Here is a 24,393-nt window from a genome sequence, read left to right on the forward strand (position 1 = left end):
AGACCCATGGGGGACACCAGTGGGCTCAACTGCCCAGGCAGGCAGGCAGGCAGGCAGGGGGGCTCTTCTTGGGGGCCAAAATTTCAGGGCGACCCTGACTGAAGTGGGCATCCAACTGCAAACACCCAAACTGCCCAAAGTGACTCCTTCTCTCCCGAGTGGATTTTCCCTGGCACAGCTGGCAGTTTCCCCCTTGGTCCAGCACTCTGCAAAAAAGCGCCAGAATCCATGAAACATTCCCTGCCTCGGTTGGGTTGGGATAGGGTTAGGGTTGGGTTTGGCTGGGTGAAAGTGACAAGGACGGAGCTCTGGGTTAGCCCGAGGAAAAGGCACCGCCAGCTGATTTTGAAGGAGCTGGGACTGAAGTGGGTTCCCCAGCTGACGGCCTCCCCCTTCCCGCTCTTATTTTTCCTTCCTGCTGCTTTCGGAGACCCCACTTCCCCTGGGCCGCCCCCTCGCCTTCATTCTCCTTAAAAAGTGCAGCATTTTGATGGTTTACAGTAACAACACAAAAGCTGCAGCTGTGATCATGTGGAGTGTGCGTGCGTGTGTGTGCGTGCGTGTGTGTGTGTGTGTGTGTGTGCAGAGGCCAGGACCCTCACAGTTCCTCCTCAAGGCTCCAGCCACCTGTGCCTTGGGGATCCCAAGCTTTTGGAGGCCGAGAGCCAGGATGCCATGACCCGACGTGGCCGGAGCAGAGCTGTGTCCACGGAAGCCTCACTTGGGGGACCCTCAGCCACGGCCACTCCCAGGCCCGTCTCCCTGGTGGTGCATTCGGCTGCCCTTGTCAGCCCAGCCACTCGGCCTTCGAAAAGGGGCAAAATAGAAGCGCCGGGGGGGGGGGGGGATGAAGAGTCCCTTTTGTTGGGGGCTCCTCCGTGGGGAGTAAAAGCAAGGCTGCCTTCTCTTGTGGGGGGGGGCTCTGCCCCCTCTGCAGCTGAAGAGGCTGGCAGGAGAGTAGGGGGCACCCTGGCTGGGGAGGGAGGGAGGCTGCGATGGACGCCTAGAAGCTACGAGAGACCAGTCCCCCCCAGGAAGACTCAGACGTTGCTGATCCGCACGCTCAGCGGGGAGCTCCCCCGCTCCGCCTTCTCCCTGAGGGACTCCTCCAGCTTCAGCTTCTCGGGGTCCCCGTATCGGGGTGTTTCGTGGAGGCAGCAGGGAGGGGCCACCTTGATCACCTGCTCAAACATGCTGAAGTCGGCCACGTACTTCCCGCTGGCCGAGAGGGAGATGACTGGGGTGAACTCGTAGCCCCACAGGATCTCCTCCGGCAGGTACGAGGTGCGGACCTGGCAGGTGGCGCTGGTGGACTCGACGGTGCCGCTGAGGATGACCACCAGCTCGAAGTCGCCTTCCCCCGTGTGCAGGGTCAGGTCCCGGAAGGGGCTGCGCTCGTTCACCACGTGGTAGAAGGTGAGGGGCAAGATGAGGAAGGGGCTGTCGGAGGACGTGTCCACCTGGAAGTCCACGTTCACCTGGTTCAGCCGGACGTTCTCCCCTTCCTTGGTGAGGTAGGTCTGCAGCAGCTTCCCCGTCACCTGGCAGCCGATCAGGAGGCTCTTCCGCATGTTGGCCACCCGGATCATCAGGCAGGTCCGGCCGTCGTGCTGAGCCACCACGGCGTTCTGGCTGAACTTGATGGTCTCCGCTCTCTTTTTGGGCCGGGCGATCTTGGCCAGGAAGGTGCCGGTGATGAAGATCTCCGTGATGGTGGTGAGGACCAGCTGGCTGATGAGCAGGACGATGGCAAGCGGGCATTCCTCGCTGATGTAGCGGAAGCCGTAGCCGATGGTGGTCTGGGACTCCAGGGAGAAGAGGAAGGCCCCCGTCAGCGTGTGGACCTGCATGACGCACGGCGTGTGGTTGGCGGGAGGGTCGAACTCCAGCAGGTCCCCGTGGAGGAGGGCCACCAGGTACCAGACGACCCCGAAGAGGAACCAGGTGCCGGCAAAGGAGGCCGAGAAGAGGACCAGCTTGTAGCGCCACTGCATGTCGATGAAGGTCGTCCAGAGGTCCTTCAGGTACAGGAAGCGCTTGTCCGCGATGTGCTCCATGCGCACGTTACTCCGCCCGTCTTTGGTCATCACCCGCCTTTTCCGCAGCGCCGGGCCGATCAGGGGGTGGCTGTCAGTTTGGGTGGTCTGGCTGTAGTAGACCTTGGTGGCTGAGGTCATCTGGGCAGAGGAGAGAGCAAGGGGGGGAGAGGGGCAGGTCAGGGGGCGCTCGCACCAGGGGGACACAGGGGGGCAATCACATCTGCATTTGGGTTGGAGGACAAAAGAGAAGTAACCCCCCCACCCCCTCCATCCCGGGGCGGCAGAGGGAGCATGAAATGGGGCTCCTGGCCCACCCACCCACCCACCACTCTTCCACATTTCCACCGTCTTCTGATTTCCCGGAGGGGCTCTTGACCCCCTTTCTATCACCCCACAGCCCCCTGGCCCTCGGCCACACGGCTCCCCCGCCCTCCCCCTTCATCTTGCACGCTGTTTGCGCTCCTGGTCTACTCGCTGCTTGCTAGCCTGCGTGTCGCCCGTTGCCTGCTGAAGGAAAGAGGATGGGGTTGATCTTGGACCAGATCCAGGCCTGGAAAAGGAGAGGAAGGAAGGAAGGAAGGAAGGAAGGAAGGAAGGAAGGAAGGAAGGAAGGAAGGAAGGAAGGAAGGAAGGAAGGAAAAGAAAGAAGGGAGGGAGGGAGGGAGGGAAGGATTGATTCTTACACGGAAGGTCTTTTTACCCCAAATGCAGTGGGGGTCCCAGCTAATCACAAAAATCCCCCCAGGGAGGCTACTTGGGTGCCCATTAAGCCAGGACCAAGGAAGAGCCTTGCTCTAAGGCCTCCTGCCTTGTGGTCAAGGAAGGCTGAGGAAGCCCCCTCCTCTCTGCTGGCTGAGATGACCAGGCTGCAGCCCTCCTCCCTCCTTCCCTGCGTATGAAGCCCAGTGAACTGGAGGGGGGACACACACACACACACGGAGGCCAGGCCTCTCCCTCTCCCTCCACTCTCTCTCTCTAGCACACACACACACACACACACACACACACACACACAGAGCATGATGCCCACTGAGTGACTGTCCATTCTTCAAGCTCCCCCCCCCTTTAATCCTGTTCCCAGCAAAAGAACAGCCCTCCTTCCGGTTGTTTGAAAGAGCCTTTGAACTATCAGTGAATGAATCACCCTTCTGGGGTCCCTCATCCCTGCCCCCCCTTTCCACGGGAGGAAAGCGGCATGGACCCCAATGTGCCTCTGCCCCCCCCACTGCAGCCACAGCCCAGAGTCCCCCTGTCCCTTGGGCAGAGCAGGTGGGGGCTTCAGCAGCTCCTCCGTGCCTTGCACTGCCCCACTTCTGAAAGCGAAGAGGTGGCTGTCCTCCCAGCGGGGAAGGGCCCCCTTCAGAGCTGCCCCCAAGTGGAGGGTCAGCTGGCCAGAGACCTTCCCTCGCCCATGGGACCCACGGTCCACCTTTGGGCCAGGGGGAAACTGCAGCCAGCCCCTCAGCCTTTCCTGGCTCCCCCTCTTGGCTCCCTCGCCAGCCTCCCCTTCCTCTGCCTGGCCTCCATCTGAGGCTATGGCTGCCCCCCTCCCCATCGGGCCTCAGCTTGGGAGCGCCCCCCCCCCGGTCCCTTCTTAAAGTCTCCGTCAGAGGGGGAGGCAGATTCTCAGGAGGGTCTCCAGGTCTCTGGAAGGAGAAAGGTGGGGGGCAGTGGGGGGGGAATCTTCCAAAGGGCCCCAAAGTCCTGCCCCACGGCTGCCTGCCTGACCTCTACATGGTGGGCCAGAAGCGAAAGCCCTCGCAGGCGCTACAGTCACACGTTGCTCGGGGAGCCTTGCTATGCAGAGAATGAAGCTGGTTCTGGGTTCAAGTCAGGAGAGGAAGGCTGCTCTTCTCACAAAAAGGAGGGAAATTGGGGCAGTTGCACCACCGGGAGAGCTTGGAGGTTTTGCCAATCCGGAAAATCGTGTCATCCAGGCACCCAGCTATGTGCCTGGTGGGGATGTAGCCAAATCCTCTGCCTGGCAGGAGGGAGCCTGGCCAACTGCAATTGAAGCCCCCTTGTGTTAAAGATGGCATGAAGCAGGAGGACCCTCAGGGGCGTCTGGGGCCACAGCTTCAATCTGTGGACATGGCAGCTTCTGTGGTCTCCCTCTCCCCCTCAGCACCCACCCCCCCAGAGTCCCAATCTCTCAGGGGGCCCCTGAGCCTCTACGGAGGACGCTATTTGCCAGATGCCATGAAGCCCCACCTGTTGGAATGCCTTTCTTCTCTGCCCCCAAAGAGCTCCTTCTAGCTCCCCCCTCCCCCCGACAATCTGGCCCCCCAATGGCCCAAAGCGGCCCCTCCAAAGCCCCAGAAGTGGCTGCTGTTAACATCCCGGCGGCATTAAACATTAACTCGGTGCGCCTCGGCCTGCATTCATTAGGCAGGGAACGAGGCTGCCCCAGTATGTAAAAGTTTATAGCCTGTTTTACAAGGAGAACATAATGTATAACTATTTTGCCTCTAGGAAACCCCTCCCAAAGATTGCCTTCCGCCTGGGACTCCGGCTGCAGAATGAAGGGCCTCGGGTTGTCCGAGAGACGGATTCCGGACGGGAGCCAAGGGACGGCACCGCACCGGGCCTCTCTGCTAGACCAGGGAAACGGAGGGGCCCTCGGCCTCCTTCTTAAGTCTTCGGGCGGCTTCTCCCCAACCCCCTGGCTGCATCTGAGGCAGAGGAGGGCCTCCTGAAGGCTGGGGAACCAAGGTCGCAGCCCCTTCCTCGCCTTCAGCAAACGTGGTTAAAGGGTAAACTGGGAGGGCTTGGAAGGCTTGTGCTGCAGAATCCTCCCTCCCTCCAGGGCAGCTGTGGGGCACCCAGAACAAGCAGCAGCTTGTTAAAACTTGTGTTGGGGTTTGGAGGGCTCTGGCGGGGAAGAGGGTCCCCCCCACCGGGCAAGTGGGGCAAGGCCAGCCAGCCTCCCTGGACCTCTTCGCCAAGGCTGGTGTGGACCACCTTCCGGACGGCTCTCCCTTGGCTTCCCAGCCACTCTCGCAGCCACACTGTGGAACTTTAGCAGCCTGGGATAACCATTCCCATCATGCTCAGCTGCCCAGGAGGGGAGGGGAACGTGGGCCGAGGCTCCCCACCGGACCTCTGCAGGCAGCAGATATTGGAAACCGCCAAGCTCAGTTGCCCAGGATCCGGCCAGGCTGGTGGGGAGGGGGAGGAGGTGGGATGGGGTGTGTGGGGGGGGGTGAAAGCATTTGACTGTTTGGTAAGAAGAGCAGGCAGGACAGAAGGCCCATTGTCTGCCCCCCAGGAGAAGGCCTGAATGGGGCTTCCAGGAGACAAAAAGGGCTTTGAGAAGGCCAGCTCGTTAGTATGCGAGGGGGAACCACGGCCTTCTCTTCCCTTGGCTCCCCTCCCCTCCCCTCCTGGCCACCCCAATGGGCAGGAGCCCTGCCACCGGAGGTCCCCTGGCCGTGCTCGTGGCACCCCCCCCCTGGGATTCACCTGTTCTGACCCCCAGCTCAGTGCCAGCACAGGGGGCACAGCCGGGCCCTTGCCACCTGCGTCTCTCTGCTTGCCAAGTGTGATGGGGAGGGGGGGTTGGACTCCCCCCTGCAGGAGGGCCAGGAAGAGCCAAGCTGGCAACCCACATTTCTCCCTTTCTCTTCAGCTCAGCTCCGGACTCCTCTGGGCGTCTCTGCTGCTCCCTCGGAGTTGGGGGCTTCTGGGCTGGGGCCGGCTGAGCCACGGGATCATTTCCACAGAGCTCCCACAATATCCCTTTAGTGGTCCCTGAAGTCAGGCAGGAAATCCACAAAAAGACCCCCAAGAGCTTCACCTCGTTTTGGTCGGAAAGAACGTTTACACTCGGACGCAGGGAACCTGGGAGGTCCCGGCCTTGGCATCCCTGCTCTGCCCGCCACCACCCTTGCCCTGGCGAAGCGACATGGAGGGATGAACTGCCCGGAGGCCACGGAATTGGGCCAAGGAAAAGGGCTCGGAGTCCCCTGGGAATGCGGGCAGGGAAAGCAGGAGAAACCTCAGGGGGGGACAGAGGGGGAGCGGAGAGAGACGTTTCCTAGAACCCCAAGTCTGGTTATCAGAGGAGACACATCCAGGCGTTTCAGGAAGATCCGCCGGGCAGTGGGTGACCGGGGCTCTGACTGTGGCCCACCTGGAGGGTTCCTGGCTGGGCAGGGCAGGCCAGGGGGGTCAGTGCAGCCCTCAGGCAGGAGTGTGGGGCCCAAAGAGCTTCCAATTGCCTTGACTGCCTGCTTTTCCTCAAGGCCTCCTTCTCCCTCCAGCCCCCCAACGCTCCTGGTTTCCCCAGCCCCCCTCGCCTTCCACAAAGGCAGAGAACTGGGGCGGTGGGGTTCCCTTGGGGTCTCCCCCTGGAACATCCCACATCCATGCAACCGTCTCCCTCGCTGAGGGGGATCCGAGACTTGCCGACAGAAGCAGGGAAAGGAGAGCCGTTTGTCCCCGGAGGAGAGCCAAGGCAGGCAGAGGTGGCTATCACCCTCTGAGGCAGGTGCCTTCTGTGCTCTTCTGCAGGGTGTCCCCAGCCCCATCACCTGCTGGGACTCCCGGAGGGGCTCCTTAGCAACCCCCTCCCCTCGCCTGCTGCCTCACCCCGTCAGATATGCCAGCAAGAGGGGCCCCGGCCCAGTGGGGGCACCGAACCCTCCTGCCCACGTCCCAGGTGGGAGAGCCTTACCTTGAGCTCGGAGAAGAAGCCTTGGGCTGCAAAGCTTCGCTTGGAGAGGACCTTCCCTCAGCGCCCACCTGCTCAGGAAGGCGTCTGCTCCCCTGTTTTCCAAACCTTCCCCGGGCGAAGCTTCTCCCCACAGGGCTGGAGAGGCTGCAAGGCTGCGCAGACCGGCGTGTGGGGGGCTGAAGAGAGGTGAGGCGCTTCCACCATCAAATCAGCGTCGTCCAGGTCTGCAAGGCTGAGCCTCCCCCATGGATTTTATGCCTCCTTTTCCCCCTCTCGGCAGCTGACAAAAGTTTGTTCAACTTCAAGTGAATGAAAGGATTATTTTTTTAAAGGAGGGGGCAGCCGAGGGAGGCGACTGACGTCCTCAGCCGGCCTATCAGAAGGGAGCCTTGCCAGGAATTGTGGAGAATGGAGAAGCAGGAGGAGGAGGAGTAGGAAAAGCGGAGAGTGCAGAAGAAAGGGAAAAGGGGGCAGAAAGAGAGAGAGACGGGAGGGAGGACTTGGCCGGGGGCCGGAGGGAGGAGGGGCCCCCACTGGAGAAGCCCGGGGGGGGGGGTTGTTGTTAAAGTTTTAGTAGAAAGTTAATGAGCTGGAAATCAAGGCTCTCCGTCCAGGCGAAGGGTCAGAAGGCGAGGCGGGCAGTGGCTGTGGCCAGGCAGGGCAACAGGAGGAGGAAGCGGGCAGCAGGGCAGCCGGAGGGGCCCGTAGGTTCTAAAGGCCCCTCGCCTTCTGTCCGCAGGGGTCACTCATCTCCCTCCAGGCCTCATTGCTGGGGGTGACCCTGAGCAGACAGCCGCCCCACAGGATGGGTACCTGTGTCTGCCCACTTTGGGTCAATTCGGGTAGAGCTCTGCTCGCTTCTCCTTCCTGTTCCCCCACCACACCTCCAGGGGGGGAGAGGAGCTGAACTTGCCTGGGAGCCCACTCCCCGCGTGCAGCCCCTGCCCCGACGTGGATGAAGTCCCCCGCAGGCTCCCCCAGAGTGAGCAGGGACGTCAGAGAAGGCCCCACAAGGGAGTTGAGGGACTGGAGCCGAAATCTGCAGGAAGGAGTCTGGGGTCCCCCTGGAAGCCACATTCAGGGGCTACAAGTCCTCTGGCTGCCTAATCTGGAGCAGAGCCCCCACCCCACACGGGGGGGGGGCACTGCATTGACCGGAGGCTGCAGATCTCAGCACCTGGCAGCCCTTCCAGGCCCTCAGCCAGTTCCTGCGCCCCCTGCCTGTCAAGCAGGGAACTGCTGGGGTGAACTTCCCTGTTTTCTTTTCTCCTTCTAGGAAATGAAGCTACTGAGCCGGTTCCTTTCTTCCCTCTGGGGCTTCCTTCAGGCGATCCCTCCCTCCTCCTCCTCCCCCTTTCAAAATCCCCTCGCTTCTTCTTCTTCTTCCTCTTTGCTTTCAGATTATGCTGGTACCACTGGAAAAAATGTTAAGCAGGAAACGGGCCGGAGGGAGTGGGGGGGTTCGGCATAGCAGGAGTTGAGCAGGCCCCATGGAGCAGAAGCCCTCGGACCTGAGCGGGTCTGGGACCCCGGGAACCACCAAGCCAGTCCCATTAGCACACCAAGCCAAGAGCCGAGACAGAAGCTGGGCTTCCTTGGAGAGGAGGCAGCTGGGGTGTTCCTGGTATGTTTGCTGCTATCACTGGTATCCCTTGCCAGCTTCTCTCGTGGGTTCTGCCCATCTTGCAACCGGCTGAGTCTATTCTCTGCCTAACAGGCGCCGCTGGCCTCGCCCCTCCTTCCCTCCCTCCCTCGCTCTGCACAGCACCAGAGACCCTTTGGGTGTTCGGGGAGAATCGAGAGCTTTCTCTTCCATAGGGAACGTTTTCAGCAAAGGCAGCGCAGGATCCTGGGTGTGGCCCTCCTGAACAGCCCTGTGAACAGGAACCACACACTCCCAGCGCCTCTGCTTCAAACGGGGTCTTTGGGAAGAAGCGAAAGGAGGAGGGAAAGTGTCCTTCCTTTCTCCTGAATGCCTTCTCCACTTCTCAGGCAAGCCCTCCTCCGTGGGAGGACCCACCACTCTCCTACCCAGGCATCCACTGGGCCCAACTCCCCTACGCCCTTTCAGGCAGAGCCCAGGCCGACTAGGAGCTGCAGGGCAGTGCTCAGGTGGCCTCCTCCTCTTCAGCAAGGGCCCCTAAGGGCTGCGTCCCCCAGGGTTTGGGCAATGGGCCCTCAAACTGCCCAGCCTCCCCTCGGGAGATGCAAGATTTCAGCTGAGGATCACTGGTTCGGGCCAAAAGTTGGCATCACTTCCAATGCGGGTCAACCCTCCTTCTTTTCTTGGGGAGGGTCCTGCAAGGAAGGTTCTCCCCCTCCCCCAGGTCTCCCGCCTGAGCTGGGGGTGGGTGAGGGAAGGCTGCAGTCAGGAAAGGCCCAGGGGTTAGGGAGGAACATCGCTTTCCCAGACACATCTGGATGCTTCTGGAGCTCGGAATCTCATCTCCCCAGATCAACAAATTTAAAAACAATGAACTGAAAAGGCACAGGAGGTGAATCAGCTGCCTCTTTCTCTTCCTTTCCTTGCGTGGCTGGCAGGAGGCTACGCCAGCTGATGATTATGTCAGTTGTAATCCATCAGCCCCGCAGGGACCATCCGCTGGGAAGCATGGGTTTGGGAGTGCACCCGAGACCGTCAATTGCCAGCCAGGACCCTGCTCCCCTCCGTTGCCTGCTGGCTGAGGGTTCTGTGCGCCGCAGGTTTTCACGCGCATCCCCGTGCGATTCAGCATCCCAGCCGGAGGAGGTCCAGAGCGGTTGCCTTGGTGACGGCAGGGAAGAAAGGGCGCCTGGGAAGGGGGCAGATGACACGCATCAGGAGGGAGGGAGAGGAAGAGAGCAATCGGGCTCGGAGCTGAGCTAAATTTAGGAGGAAGCCAAAGAGGAGGAGGAGGAGGAGCAGCGGGAGCGGGAGGAGGAAGCGGGCCCGGGCGTCTGGCTCTGGGCTTCACCCCCGGCCAGGGATGTCCTGCGGGCAGCGGACGAGATGAGTGTGCGAGGCGGATCCGCTACAATCGCCCAGTCCGGAGCGCAGAGCCGTTTCAGCACCACCAGGTGAGAACAGCTCCGGCCCAGGGCTGGCACCGCCCTGGAGGGGGGAGGCTGGGGTCCCCGGCGGCTCTGCCCAAGCGGGGGTGGGGCTCGCCTGCCTGTCCTCTCTGCTCCGGGGGCTTCTGAGGCCCCCCGATTCCCCTGAGCCGTCTTTTCAGGAATGGGGGCAGCGCTCCTTCCTGTTGGATAGGCCTCCTCGGGGCAATTTGGGGAAGGGGGTTTGAATAGATCCCTTGTTATTAGCCTGAAAGGGGTGTTGGGCTTGCCAAAGGGCCCTGTCGGAAGAGGAAAAGCAAAGGCTGTGCTCTCTATGAACTTTGCCAGGCATTATTTTCCCTGTGGACCTCAAGACGGCTATGACTGTCCATCTTATTTCCTAATAAAAACATCAGACCAGCTCAGGAGCTGGGCAGCCTCCGGAGCCAGAGAGAGGAAGATCCTGCTAGGAGGCCGGTCTGACTGCTGGTGGGACCTGCAGGCTCGGCTCAGCACAGGGCTCCTCCTGGGGGGCCCCGGCACAAGGGCTGAGTGCGTGGGACCCCTGCGGGCCAGTAGGACCCCCACCTAGGGCCTGTAGGGGAGAATAAGGTGCTTCAGCCAACCTCCGCCTTCCCTTTTGGCCCACGAGGGAATGGATGGGACCGGGAGGGCAGAAAGGCCAGGGGCCTTGAGGTTGGGGGCCCTGCAGAGCAGCCAGAGTGCCCCCTCCCCCGTGAAAAGACAATTCTGCCCCCTTTCACTGGCAGGGCATGTGGCCTGGGAGTAGGGAGGCCTGTCACTCGGCAAGTTTACACCTGCCAACTCACTCCGTGCCCTCGGGGGAGAAAGGGGGAGATAAATAGGGCTTCATGAAGGTGCCCCCCCCCTCCGGTCCAGGAAAAATGGAAACAGACCTCACTAGAGCAGAGAACAGGCCCTTCTCCCCACGGCAGCCACGCAGGCTCTCTTCTGCCGCCCCTGAACAAGACGAGAAGCCCAGGGAGGAAACCCTTTGAAGGCCGCCTGTCCCTCCTCCTTCAGGCCGCCTGCAGCCCCGGAGTTCCACTTTGCCCATCGCAACAGCATTGGCCTCTTTCTCCTCCTCTGGGCTTTGCCCGGTTTCCACTTGATGCCCGAGAGGCCGATGGGCCCATCCAGCATCTGTGCCCAGCAGAGTCCCTAGATGAGCTGAATTGGAGGAGGGAGGAAACCCCTTTGCCACACGCCCAGCCCTCTCGCCTTCTCGCCACCGGGACCTTTCAGGCCGGCTCAGGGCTCCCTCCCCTCCCAAGGAAACAGCCGGGAGAATATCGACTGGGGGGGAGGGGGACCTTTGCTTCCACCGTGTGGGCACTGTTTAAAAATAACCCGCCTCTTAATTGGAGGAGGCCATCTGGGTAGTTTCTCGGCTGCTGGGGGTGCCCTCCGCCCCCCCCTTCTCCTACTTGCCTGGCAGGAAGTGTGGCGGCAAGGGCCGGCCCTGCAGCAGAGCAGCCTAGACAAGAGAGCAAACCTTCCCTTGCAGGATTGGCTCCTCGCTCGGCCCCCTCTCTGGACTCCCAAACCATCCCCAGGTCCTGAAATGCTCAGCAAAGAGGCCCGGAAGGGCCGTGTGCAGGTGAAGGGTGGGGGCTGCGCTCTGTTTGCACCTGTGCAAAGGCACCGCCTGTGCTCAGCCGATGAGTCAGTGTTTTGCACAAACCCAGAGCGTCTGTTTCCAAGGGCAAAGTTCACCCCACAGACACCCAGAAGCCTCCTGGGAAGGTGGCCCAATTCTCCAGCTCTGCTGCCCCAGTGGGCGCCCTCCGAAGAGGGTCACCGCCCCTCTTTCCACCCCCCAACCAGCCCAGCCATGGGCTCTAGGACTCCCCAAAGCAGCTTAGGAAGGCTCAGTTTCACCCCAGGGATCCTTTCTCTTCCTCCCTGCCGCCCTCCTCACTCCGGGCTCCGGCCGGCCTTTCCTTGCAGATCTGGAGGCTGCCCAGCGCTACGATGGCCAAAGACAACCCGGCTTTCTCTGCCGTCCCCAAGACCCCCGTCTCTGAGGGCAAAGCGCCCCTTTCCTCACAGCCGGTCAAGTCGGCGGCCTTGCGGCGCCTGGGCGAGGGCCCCGAGAAGGCCGAGAAGAAGCGCGGGCGCCAGCGCTACGTGGAGAAGGACGGCAAGTGCAACGTCCAGCACGGGAATGTGCGGGAGACTTACCGCTACCTGACCGACATATTCACCACTCTGGTGGACCTGAAGTGGCGCTTCAGCCTGCTGGTCTTCATCCTGGCCTACGCAGTCACCTGGCTCTTCTTCGGCCTCATCTGGTGGTTCATCGCCTACTGCCGGGGGGACCTGGACCACCTGGGGGACGACGCCTGGACCCCCTGCGTCAACAACCTCAACGGCTTCGTCTCGGCCTTCCTCTTCTCCATCGAGACCGAGACCACCATCGGCTACGGGCACCGCGTCATCACCGACAAGTGCCCCGAGGGCATCGTGCTGCTGCTGCTGCAGGCCATCCTGGGCTCCATGGTGAACGCCTTCATGGTGGGCTGCATGTTCGTCAAGATCTCCCAGCCCAACAAGCGGGCGGAGACCCTGGTCTTCTCCTCCCACGCCGTCATCTCGCTGCGGGACGACCACCTCTGCCTGATGTTCCGGGTGGGGGACCTGCGCAACTCCCACATCGTGGAGGCCTCCATCCGGGCCAAGCTGATCAAGTCCAAGCAGACCCAGGAAGGGGAGTTCATCCCCCTCAACCAGACGGACCTCAGCGTGGGCTTCGAGACGGGTGACGACCGCCTCTTCCTCGTCTCCCCACTGATCATCAGCCACGAGATCAACGAGCAGAGCCCCTTCTGGGAGGTCTCCAAGGAGCAGCTGCGGAAGGACGAGTTTGAGATCGTGGTCATCCTGGAAGGGATGGTGGAGGCCACAGGTAGGTCGGTGGGCAGGGGCTGTGGCGGGGGTCTCCAGGCTGCCCGCTTCAGGGAAGGCGCTGTGGTTTGGTTTCCCCACCAGCCACTCCTAGCCACGTGCCTGTGACGGTCATGTGTGGCCCGTTTTCCCGCTGAATTCATGCCCTCCATCACGAGGCGTCTGGATGGGTGTCAAGAGAAGCGTCCTCCCCAGTGGGATCAGGAGAGCGGAATGGGGATTAGAAATTAATGCCTATGAACTGGTGGCTCGTCCTTGTCCTGCTCCCCCTACCCACCCAAATGTCCCCCCTTCCCCTGCAGGGATGACGTGCCAAGCCCGGAGCTCCTACCTGGTGGATGAGGTCCTGTGGGGGCATCGCTTCATGTCGGTCCTCAGCTTGGAGGACGGGTTTTACGAGGTGGATTACAACAGCTTCCACCAGACCTTCGAGGTGCCCACGCCCAGCTGCAGCGCCCGGGAGATGGCAGAGGCGGCAGCTCGCATGGACGCCCACCTGTACTGGTCCATCCCCAGCCGGCTGGACGAGAAGGTGGAGGAGGGGACGGAGAAGGGGGAGAAGGAGAGGAACGGGAACCTCACTGGCACCGAGAACGAGTCCAAGGTCTAAGGGACCGCCGGACGGGCAGAGCGAGCCAGGGAGCCTGGGCTGTGGCAGAAGGCGCCCAGAGGGGGCAGGGGAGCCGTCTGGGCAAGTGAGACCCTCCGGCCGGTTTGACCTTGGGGGTTATCAGCACGGACTCTGCGAGACCCAACCGAGGAGCTGTTCCTGAAAGCGCCCGTGGGCAGGAAGCTGGCAACCGAAGCCATCGGGAGGCAACGTGGAACTGGAAGCCACATTCCATGGGGGCCCAGACCCATTGCTAGGAAAGAGGAGGGGAGCGGGGGGGGGGGCTCCACAGATGGGCCCTGGTGGTTTTCTCAGCACGGAGATCGAGGGGGCTTTGGCCCTTCCTACTTCCTGGGCTTCCCAGCTGAGCCCCGAGCGCAGGGGGTCTCCCATGCAAGCCCCAGCCGCATCCGACCCTGCTTAGCTTCCCCAGCTCAAATGGGGGAAGAGACTCTCGGGGCAACAAGGGATCAGCCTGGGGGGCAACTGGGGAACGAGGAGGAAAGGTGCCAAGTTGGGGGGCTGCACAAACAAGAAGGCAGTGAAGACGATCGGTCAGGACCATGAACGCCCTGCCTGCTCTCTCTCCCCCCCCCAAACCTGCTCGGCTCCCCCTGCTCCCCAGAGATGGTGCAGTTTTCAAATGGGCATTTTTGCACAATTTAGGCACCCTTTTTAAAAAGCGCTCCAGAGCTTGCTTTGGGCATGCCAAAGGCCACGGAGACCCCCGGGGGGGATGTAGGGAGAACTGCAGAGGCCGGAGCCCTGGGGGTGGGGGCTGAAACTCTCCTTGGCCAGAGTTGGGGAGGGCCCTCCAAAGAGGCCGTTTCGGTTAGTGAATTTTCTCCGCCCAGCAGACCCCGCATGACTGGCTGCTTCCCCCACAGGACAAGAAAATGGGGGGGGGGGAATGTTGATTTATGATATGGACTCAGAGATACGTCGACATTCCATACTTTGAAATAAACCTGACTAGGTGAGTTCTGCAACCGAGGAATTCTGTGTCTGCATATATTTGCACATGAAACTCAAAAGCTCAAACGGGTCACCCAGAAGGTTTGGAGCGCATAAAATAGGCACAAGGGTGGCGTGTTGGGCATTTGGGGGGGGGGGCTTGTATCTTGAAGACTCAGGTGAGCCTATGAGACCCGGAACAGATTTTACTTTCAAATTCTTACCCACCATCCCACTCCCATTCCTAAGAGGCCCTCAAGGGGCCTTTATCCCTTTTTCTGAGATCGTGGTTTACGGGAGAGTTTACGCTGGAAAACGCGGGGGGGGGAGCATTTCTTAAGTGCCAGTCAAGCTTTCTGAGCAGCCTTTCACAGCTGCGGTTTCCCTGCCCTGCAGCGCCCCCTCTTGCTCCTGGCCAGGGAAGGGTAGTGCAGCTCCTCCAAGCCCCCCCCCCCCCCAGAGCAAGACAGATCAGGCCAAACTGCCACGATGGGGCCAAAGTTGGGGAGCCCCCCCCCAATGCCCCCAAAGCCCTTGCAAGCCAATTCTAGGCCCAGAGGATTCCATCACCTCCCTCATGTGAACAAATGGCGGCCCAGGGAGTCCAACTCACTTCGGGTCCGTCCGTCCCCCCCCCCCCCCCGGTGCCCTCTTGATGCCCAGGAGCTCAACTCCCATAGTTCCCGGCCAGCCTGTTTAGAAGCTGCCTCCCTGCCCTGATCTGCCAGGTCTTGTGGCTTCTGGGACTTCAGAAAACTCGAGAGAAAACTCGGAGAGACTCTGCGGTTCACATTTTTATTAAAATCCCATTTGGCTCCGTGAAGATTATTTTCAAGTTTGAGGGCTTGAGGGCCCCTGCCTGGATTGGGAGGGTTTGAATTTGAGCACCATCAAATGCTGGCTGGGGGTGTGGGTGGGTGGGTGGCAAAGGGCAGAGGTGCTTGGAGAGAAGGCGCCCGTAGGATGCCAGGAGCCCAAAGCCACCCTCTCTGGACGGGCACTGAGTGGTGGGCACAGCCAGGGCCCCCCTGCTGGCAACGGAAGGAGGAAGGGGAGTCAAAGGAGGGCCCCCTGCTTGCATGCACACACTCACACAACACAAACGACTTAAAGAGGACTAGCGTCCTGCGAGGGCACCGCTGCTTGGCTGCAAAAGTCCAGAGGTGCCTGCTGGGACTGAGTCCTTGGGACGCTTGCAGAAACAGCCCCCCCTGGCTGGGAACAGCCCAGCTGCTGACAGAGAGACGCTCTTCTTCGAAAGAGACGTTGTCCGCTCTGCTCCGGCCCTTCGGCTGGGCAGCCTCCGCGGTGGCCGGTCCCCCTGCTGGGCTGCAGCCTCCTGCTAGGCCACCTCCGTGTGCCTGTCAGGGACTCCGGCAGCAGCCTTGGCACCCGGAAACCAAGGGAAGCCAGGGGAGGGAGAGGCTCAGGTCCTCGGGAGGCCAGGCGTGGGACGGAAGGGTGCCTCAAGGATCCATTTGCCACAATCCAGGTGCTGGGAGACGGGCGCCCACATTTGCCCTTCAGGGGAGTCTCCAGGGGGCAGCCGTGCTCCGCCAGAGTCCCAACCGCCAGGAGACGCGGCCGCCTTGATGAGCAGGAAGCAGCCGCCAATGTGGCCCAGAAGAGCAGCAGCAAAAGGAGGGGAGGGGGGGAGGGGAAGGGCGCCCCCACCTGCCCTCGGGCAAAACGGACACCGGCACAGAGCAGAGAGATTCGGCTGAGGAGAAACCATCTTGGTGACTAGCAAGATTGCAAAGCTACGGAGGAAACACAGACAGAGGACCCGGGTCAAACAGATCGGACCCTCAGGGGGGGGAGGGGGGAAGTGGTGAGCAGCTGAGGCCCTCCTGAATTCCCTTCTGCCACCCCCACCCCCCAGAAAGCAGCCTCTGGCAACACCCCTGCAAGCGTCTTCGGAAACCACAGAAGGAGTTCGCTTTAGCCCTTCGGCTGCCCCCCCCCTACGCTCGGCAGATGGCCCTGTCACAACTGACCAAGCCCCTCTTCTCAGCCCCCCCCCCAAGGGAGACCGGCTCACCTCTGGCCTCCCGGCCGGTGTTCACCTCTTGCGCAGCCTGGCCATGAAGCAGCAGGTGACCGAGACCAGGATGGAGACCCCCAGGAGGAGGGCGCTGGAGATGCCGACCGCCAGAGGGATGAGCAGGGTGTCCATGGCTGAGGAAACAAGGGCAGGAAGGGCATCAGACCTCAAAAGGGGGGAGGGGGGGCAGAGGCTGCCTCTTCCCGCAGGGGAGGGGTCGAGGGGAGGCGGGGCCCCAGGCGGGGGAGGACTTGGGGGGAGGAAACGGCCTGGCTCTACTCACCCAGGGGATACGGGTACACTGTGACCACGTTGGACTTTGCCGAAGCCGCCTGGTACCAGCTGCGGTCAGGGGAGCGCACCCAGGCAGTCACGGCGCAATAGTAGCCCCCTTCATCGGACGGCTGGACCGCGTGCAGGCGCAAGCGGTGGCTCTGCGGCCCCACTTTATCCACGCTCAGGGCCCCTCCGGACGGCGTCTTCTCCAGCTGCGCCACCCCCTCGCGGTCCACGGAGGCCAGGAGGACCCCGAGCGGGGAGGAGTCCGGCTGGGGCAGCTCTGCCCACCAGCTGAGGGCCAGGTGGACGTCCTGAGCCGATTCCACGGAGACGTTGCACCGGAGGTCGGCTGTGCTGCCGCGGTGGAGGGTGGGCCAGGGCAGCCATGCGACGGCCCCCAGCACCACCGCTGTGGGGAGAAGGAGGCAGCCTGAGGAGGGGGCGGGAAGGAGGCCCCCCCCATCGGCACAAGAGCTCAGCATTCCTAAAAGGCTGAGAATTTCAGCTGGGAAAGAGGCAGGTTTAAGAGATTGATGGCATTAATTATCGTGGATGTAATTATGGGATGGCAGGCAGCGCTGAGGAGATGAATGGCCTGTGGGGAACCTTTCCGCCTTCTGATTCCCTCAGTCAAGGCAGGTAAAGACCCCTTTGCTACCTCAGCTAGGAGGGCTGTTTTCTTTCACTGGAATCCAGGAAACAGGGAACAAAATGCAGAAGCCGAGACAGATCCATGCTAATCCCCGGAAGGTCCCAGGCCCCTGAATCTGAGTGGTGGGTGGAGTGGGGGGGGTCTCCTGCTTGGCCCAGAGTGCTTCTAAAACCCTTTTGAAGGCCCAAACAGCAGCAATACCTAAGTAGGGAGTTCTTTACGTGGCACACAAACAGGAATCCTTGCAAAGAGAGACTTGCTAGAAACCACACAAACTAAATTCCTGCCAGCCATCTTAGCCGCACCCAAAGGAACCCCAAATGCCCGGTTAGGAATTGAGACAGGCCTGCCTCCAATTCAGGTAAGAGCCTGGAAGATGATGACCATTCGTTGGCTTAAAATGCATTTCTTTCCAGAGGGACTGTCCCCACTAGTGTTGACGGACAATTTCCCTTCCCTCTGGAAACGGGCAACTGATCACAAGCTGGGCTCTTACAGGCTCTCACCGTTACTCTCAATCTCCCTGGTCTTTGACCAAGCAAAGCAAGTCGTCATGAATAGAATGAGGGACGTGGAGTTCCAAAAAGAACAGGGAGTGCGGGAAGAGATCTAAATAATCTTCCCAAAACAAAGAATAGCTTCCTTCAGAGCCAGATTTAACGTTCTCCCTTCAGCACTCCTCCAGGGCAGGTATAAGAGAAGACCTCTAGCAGAACGGGTCTGTATATGTGGTAAAGGAGAAGTGGAAGATAATTCACATGTTCTATTACACTGCCAGCTATTCAGAGCTTGTAGGTCTGCACATATCCTGCCCTTATTAGAGAGATTGCCAGGAAGGGCAGACCATTTTTATCTAGGCTTCCTCCTCCAGGACACTAACCCGGTTACCACGTCTGCAGGGGCAAAGTTCTGTGCGGCTGCATTGTCCATAGGAAAAAACATTGGCTACAGAAGTATAGTGGTCATCTGGTACCAAGTATCTGGACATGCCTTTAACAATCTTTGGACCATTATGTTATTATCCACTTTTAATGTCGATACTTTTTAATTATATTTTAATGTTAGTATTCCTTAATATAGTGTAAAAACTAATGTGCATCGCTGGTCTTTGACCGTAATAAAGATTTTACTTGCCTAACTAGGGAGCAGCTGCCCATGGAGGCCTCTGGAAGGTTATTATTATGATCCGTCCCCCTTTTCTGATTGGATCGGCTCAAATTATGGTTAATTACTGTGGAGTTATTTAAGTCTTCTGCCACGTTCCAGAGGATCTATGGGCTCTGGGAGAATCTGATCTCTGGAGATCCCAGCCAGGGAGGAAGCCGGAATGGCTCAACCGCGGCATCAAATCCGGGACCTTTGCGCAACTCCTGGGAAGAGCCTCTTCAAGGGACGGAGAAGAACCCCGCTGGCCCTCCCCTGTCCCTGCCCCCAAAGGCCACGGGGCCCACGTGAGCCCGGTAGGGGAAGAGGAAGGGCTACCTTGGGACTTGACCTCCACGCTGATCACCTCGGACCTCAGGGTGGCCAACGGATGCAGCTCTGCGCTCAGAGACCGCGAAAAGGCCTGAACCTCGCAGCGGTACGAGCCCACGTCCGCCGGCTGGGCCGACTCGATCCGCAGCAGGAAAGCGCCCAGAGGGGAGGCCAGCTTCTGCAGGGAGACGTGCCTCCTGCCCACGTTGCGGTTGGCGTAGTTCTGGCCCAGGACAAGCCCTCCGCTGCCCTCCAGCCGGGCGACGAGATGCCCATCCCCGTCAGCCTCCTTCCGCAGCTCCCAGCTGACGGCCAAGGCCACGTGGGGCAGGAGGAGGACGGCGGCCCCGGAGACGTTGCAGAAGAGCTCCAGGGAGTCTCCGGGGCTCAGCAGGGCTCTGGGGGGGCCGGCAGACACCGAGAGCTGGCTCACTGGAAGCAAAGCACAGGGAGGAGAGAGGCTCAGGGGCTCGGAGGTGGGGGGTCCCGGATGCCTCCCTGTCCGTGACTGTCCCACGTGCGCCCCGCCCCACCGATCAGCTCCCCATGGTACCCGCAGAGCAGGGTGGACTCGAGGCCCAACAGGCAGAGTGGAGGGAAGGGGGGGGACGTCTGGTGCCAATTCTGAGGCTGGGAGACCAAGGGATGAGGAGGGATGCCCAGCAGGGGCCCTTGAGAGAGAACGAGTGGCCCCTTGGGAAATGAGGAAGGCTACAAAGGGGTCTTTGGGGCAGACCCACCTATGCTCTGAACGGAGACATCGGCCAGCGCCACCCGCTTCTCAGTGATCTGCTGCCAGCTGCCATCAGGATCCTGGATCCACTCCCCGGCGGCGCAGTGATAGGTCCCGGAGTCCTCTGGCCTGAGCCGGTCCAGCGCCATCTGGTACTTCCAGTCGCCCAGCTTGACCAGGGAGAGCTCCCGGGCCTGGCGCCGCTGGGCAAAACGCCCAGTTGACTCCAGGGCAAAGTCCCGCCGCAGCCCGATCACCTCCTGCTGCAGCCGGGGACTGCCGGGTGCGGATACGGTGAAGGAGGCCGAGAGGTGGGTGTGTTGCTGGGTCCCGCTGGCCACGGAGCAGGTGAGCAGCAGGTCCTGGCTCTCCAGAAGCACCATCTGGGCAGGGGGAGGAGCCCCCCGGCCCAAGAGAGGGGGCTTTGCAGCAGAGGGAGGGGCAGCGGAGACAGAGAGCTGGTCGGGGATAACTGCGGGGAGGGGGAGGATGGGGGGGGCAGAAGGAAAGGGGTCAGTTCCACAGAGCCAGGGCTGGGACCCCCTTCCCACCATCCCTCTTCCAACCCTTCAATCCTCCCAAGGGAAATCTAGCAGCCAGTCCGCGGTCGGTTCCCGGGGGCTGGACCCTGCCCCACACACCTTGAGGTGGCAATGCAGGGAGGGGGGCAGAGGAAAGAGGCTGCTGGCTCCTCCCTCTGGTGGGGCTGGACGGCCATGGCCAAGACTCTCCCCCAGCATTGAGAGGGCAGGCGTACCTCTGACCTCCACCTTAGCACTGTAGCTGCCCTGGTACTTGGAGTCGGTGGTGGGCGTGTAGCACTCGTAGACGCCCGTGTCCTCCATCCGGACCGCCCTGACACGCAGCTCCACAGCATCGCCCCGAAGGCGCAGGATGGAGACGTTGCCGGCCTGCACCCGGGCCCCAAAAACCGCGTAAGGGAAGTTGGGGTCCCGCGTGCTGACCATGCCGATGGAGATGTCGGCAGCCGACGGGCGATATAGGAACCACTCAAACTGCTGCAGAGGAGGACCCTCGAACTCGGAGACGTTGCAGGGAATGGCCAGGGTGGTGCCTTCCACGCGGTACAAGGGCCCCGGGGGCAGCTGGACCTTCCTGGCACCGCCGAGCTGGGCTGTGCGGGCAACAGAGGCGGGTCAGCCAAGTGGCTCCGGAGCTCCGATCCGAGGGACAGACGGGCAGAGCAAAGGAGGCCCAGGGCCTCGGGTGAGGAGGAGGGCGCCCTTCCCACCATGCTGGGACCCTTCCAAGGGCCTGGGGGAGGGGCGGGGGGGGCTTTGCAAACTGCACATCAACCTGAGAAGAGCCGGGATGGAGGCTGGTTGATGCAAAACTCTCCCCAAAGGTAAAAAAAAGCTTCAGGAAAACCCTCTGGCCTACACTGCCTTTTGCAGGACTGCTGCTGCTGCACAGGGAGGTTCTACTAGAGACGCCCTGGGAAACAACTGGGGGGCTGAGCCCACATCTGGTCAGCCAGGGAACAGCCCCCCTGCCCCCCACAAGGCCTCCCTCCAGTCAATGGAAAGCAAAGGGCCTAATCTCGTAACAGCCTCACTAAGGGCAACCACTCCTCCTCCGGGGAGCCTGGGAGAGCAGCAGGTGCCAAGGGCCCTTCCCTGGAGCCGCCTCCCTCCCCTGGCAACTGGGCAAGCGCTGGTATACGGGGCCTCCAGCAGGAGAGGCTCCGCTTATTTCCTAGGCTTCCACGCAGCCCGCTTCCTCCTGCAGGGAAGGGGACTCGGGCGCTGCAGGGGGGCCGCGAGCGGCAAAGTCACAGCTGGACCGGGCAATGGAAGGAACCCCCCACTTCTTCCCCAGCAGGCAAGGCGGGACGTGTGCCTGGCCGCCGGACTCCTGGGCTGCAGCGGGGAGGCCCGTGGGAGGAAGTGGGTCAGCCGATCGCGGTCTGGGAGAGGCGCCCATCTGCTGCCCGCTGGCAGCCCTCCAAAGCCCCGGATCTCAGCCGGGCAAGGCTCGGCCTCCCCGGCATCGCATTCAAAGGCCGGGACGCCCCGCAGGGCAGGGAAAGCAGCCGCGCGATTCCGAAACCCGGAGGGGAGGCGCCTCCCGCCCTTCCCGCCGGCCAAAGTCGAGCGCGCGCCGTCCCGCCCCGCAGGGTCCCCCCGCGACGCCCCCGCCCGTCCCTTCCACGCACCGGCCAGCGGGAGGAGGAGGAGGCCGAGGAGGCGGCCGAGGAGGAGGCGGCGGCGGCGGCTGGGATTCCGCGCGGGAGCATCCATGGCTGCCCGGGGAGCCGCGCGCGCAACGGTTCTTTCCCGGCGCGGCTGGGGCGGCGGCTGGCTTCGCCCGGGAGGAGACGCGGGGCTGGGCTGGCTCCGCCTCCGCCGCTGCCCCCGCCTCCTCCTCCTCCGCAGCCGAGAGCCGGTCGCGCGCGCCAGCGGAGCTGTCCGGAGAGCCCGGCGCTCTGCGCGTGTCCCGGCGCCGCGCCCGCCTTCCCTTTCCCTGCGGGCAGAGGACCAAGGCGGGTCCTGCCTGAGGCGGCGGGGAAGGTGGGGGACGGAGCAGAGATGCCCGCTCTGTCTGGGGGAGCCTCCTGAGCGCTGCAGCGGCCCCCACGACCCCCGGGGGGCGCCAGACGCCGTCGCAAAGGCAGCGCCCCTCCCGCAGGAAGCAGCGACCCCCGTCAGGCTGCTCAGAAATCCCGGGGGACCCCAAGTAGATGAAAGCGGGCGGCGGCCGAAGGAGGGACGAGAGGGCGAAGGGGCCCCGGTCAGCGGCGCCCTCAAAGGGCTGCGGATTGGAGGACGAACTGCCGGCCGGAACGTTTGCCTGTGGAACTCACGGCCTCAAGGTGTGACTGTGGCCGCCAGCCGAGCCGCAAAGAGAAAAGGAACCGGTGTTCAAAGGCCTCCCGACTCTGCCTGTCAGCCCCCAGCAGCCCTGCTTGGCTCCCCGAAAGTATCCCGAGAGGATGGGCTAGAGGGAGGACTTGCTCCCTTTCTCCCGCAGCCCCCACGGAGCTTCGTCCTTGGAATCAGGCTGGCAAAGAGGGACCTTGAACGCCTCTCTCCTTCACAACAACCCTGCGAGGGAGGGAATGTCAAAACTGCCCAACAGGAGTCTGACCCAGACCAGGAGAAATTCCCCCGCTGCCCCTGTGGGGTCATTGCCAGCAGCAGCACCCAGAATGGCTTCCTTGGCTTGATGGGGGGGGGAGACCCTGGACCCACCAGAAGGTCCGAGCCCCCCCCACCTCTTGCAGAGGGTCTCTTTGGAGAGAGAACCCAATTGGCTCTCTCTGGAAAGGGAGGGAGGGAGGAGAGAACCGTTCCCACAGCTGGGGCTGAGAGCACAGACAACACACTTGCACACACACACACACACACAGACACACACACAGACACAGACACAGAGAGGGGCCTGTGGGGCAGGGTCTCCCAGGTCCCTTCCCTGTGGTGGACTTGGCGCTCTTTCACAGCAGCTTTTATTTACACAGCTTGGGAAGAGGAGGGGGGGTGGAGGGAGCAGCCCCCCTCCCAAGGCATTCTTTCCTCTCCAGCCCCCCCCCCCCCCCCGCAGCCAGCCTGCAGCCTCTGCGTTTCCCAGGTTGCAGGAGGGAAGGGCCAAGCGCCCCCCCCCCCGCACGTTCCCTTGACGATGGGAAGAGCTTGCCTGCCAAAGACAGGGCGGCTGAGCGGGCTGCCCCACTTCCACAGCAGAGGGGGGGGCCGAGGGGCCCCTGGGAGCCTGGGGCCAGACTATAGCCCAGAGCCGGCCGGATGGGGCTGCCCAGCCCTGCCCAGAGCCTTCCAGCAGAGGGGGCTGTTCTCCCCCAAGTGCCCAGGCTACCCGAGGCCTCCCCCCCCCATCCCAGGAAGGGGATCCCTCGTGGCCCCCCCTCCGAGGAGGTTCAGGGGCAATTTCTGGGTTTGGGGGCGACCGTCATCAAAGGAGGCTGAGCCTCTCTTGTCCTCACGCTTCCTTCTAACTCCCAGCCCTCTGCACATGCTCACTTGCCACACGCTGCCCTTGCCAAGGGAGGATTGGCATCCAAGCCCCGGCTTGGCAGGTGCAGCCGGGGGGGACTTTGTGCTCCCTGCATCCTCCGCTCGGTGCGTCCACTCAGTTGACCCCGTCCTCTTTTCATCCCGGCCGCCTGGGAACATTGGCAGGAGACGATGGGCGGACGGCTCTCATTGGCCGGCCAGGAATCAGGTCTCCCCCATTCCCCTCCTGGGTTTTTTCCATTCGGATTCCGCAGCTTCCTCTCGGAATTACAACGGAGGCCCAAACCGGCTCCTCCGGCTGAACCTCCGGCCCACACTGGACCCCTCGGCCTTGGAAGGGTCAATCCGGGGGGAGGGAGAAATCCCTCTTCTCACGGAAGGAAACCCCCAGAGAAATGCCAGAAGGAACTGTTTTCTCCTCCTTGACATAACATGGAAAGTTTTTTCTTGGGGGGGGGGGGACGTCTCTCTTTCTTTCCGTATTTACAGCCATGCAAAGGAGCCACAGTCTTCCAGCAGGGGGGGGGAACGTCCTCTTCCCAGGCCAAAGAGGGGCTCTGGACCCCTCCCAAAGGATCTGTCAGCCCCTCTCGGAGCCTCTTCCAGGAGTTCAGCCTGGCTGGAGCCTCTTTGGGGGAAATGGGTGCAGGACGGCCGATGGATCCAAGGGGAGAAAGCACTTCCCCCTCTTTCAGGACTGGAAATGGGGCAGGGGGAGAGAAAGCACGTGGCACAACCACAGAGGGCATTTCAAACTGGGCTCCCCTTTTCTGAAGAAAGGATGAGCTGCCGTCAGTGCAGAGAGGAAGGAAGGAAGGAAGGAAGGAAGGAAGGAAGGAAGATTTCACAGCTGCAGCCCCTGGGGCCTCCTGCTCTCTCCCCACCCCAATAGAGTTTTCCCCAAGGCTCCGATGTCTGTGGAGGTTCCCCCTCATCCAGGCCACGGTTACCCCAAAGGCACCTGGGGTAACTTTCTTGGTCTCC

At 61.9% G+C, this 24,393-nt stretch overlaps 3 protein-coding genes across 3 annotated transcripts; 1 reads left to right on the plus strand and 2 right to left on the minus strand.

Annotated features, from left to right (window-relative positions):
* Positions 1-475: 475 nt before the first annotated feature.
* Positions 476-7,011, minus strand: KCNJ10 (potassium inwardly rectifying channel subfamily J member 10). The gene is made up of 2 exons (XM_014055448.2): positions 6,715-7,011; positions 476-2,177 (listed from the first exon to the last, which is right to left on the minus strand). The coding sequence occupies exon 2, from the start codon at positions 2,175-2,177 to the stop codon at positions 1,041-1,043; it is 1,137 nt and encodes a 378-aa protein (XP_013910923.2). The 5' UTR covers positions 6,715-7,011; the 3' UTR covers positions 476-1,040.
* A 2,550-nt stretch (positions 7,012-9,561) lies between these two features.
* Positions 9,562-13,891, plus strand: KCNJ9 (potassium inwardly rectifying channel subfamily J member 9). Its single transcript, XM_014055413.2, has 3 exons — positions 9,562-9,771; positions 11,716-12,673; positions 12,975-13,891. Exons 2-3 carry the CDS (start codon positions 11,740-11,742, stop codon positions 13,280-13,282), a joined length of 1,242 nt encoding a protein of 413 aa, XP_013910888.1. The 5' UTR covers positions 9,562-9,771; positions 11,716-11,739; the 3' UTR covers positions 13,283-13,891.
* A 1,979-nt stretch (positions 13,892-15,870) lies between these two features.
* IGSF8 (immunoglobulin superfamily member 8) lies at positions 15,871-21,749 on the minus strand. Its single transcript, XM_014055404.2, has 7 exons — positions 21,597-21,749; positions 20,178-20,555; positions 19,428-19,892; positions 18,694-19,119; positions 16,564-16,968; positions 16,278-16,414; positions 15,871-15,996 (listed from the first exon to the last, which is right to left on the minus strand). The coding sequence occupies exons 1-6, from the start codon at positions 21,679-21,681 to the stop codon at positions 16,299-16,301; spliced, it is 1,875 nt and encodes a 624-aa protein (XP_013910879.2). The 5' UTR covers positions 21,682-21,749; the 3' UTR covers positions 15,871-15,996; positions 16,278-16,298.
* Positions 21,750-24,393: the final 2,644 nt, after the last annotated feature.

Source organism: Thamnophis sirtalis, unplaced genomic scaffold, assembly GCF_051295495.1.
Source record: "Thamnophis sirtalis isolate CommonGarterSnake01/CBP01778 unplaced genomic scaffold, rThaSir2_p1.2 scaffold_2, whole genome shotgun sequence".
NCBI lineage: Eukaryota > Metazoa > Chordata > Lepidosauria > Squamata > Natricidae > Thamnophis > Thamnophis sirtalis.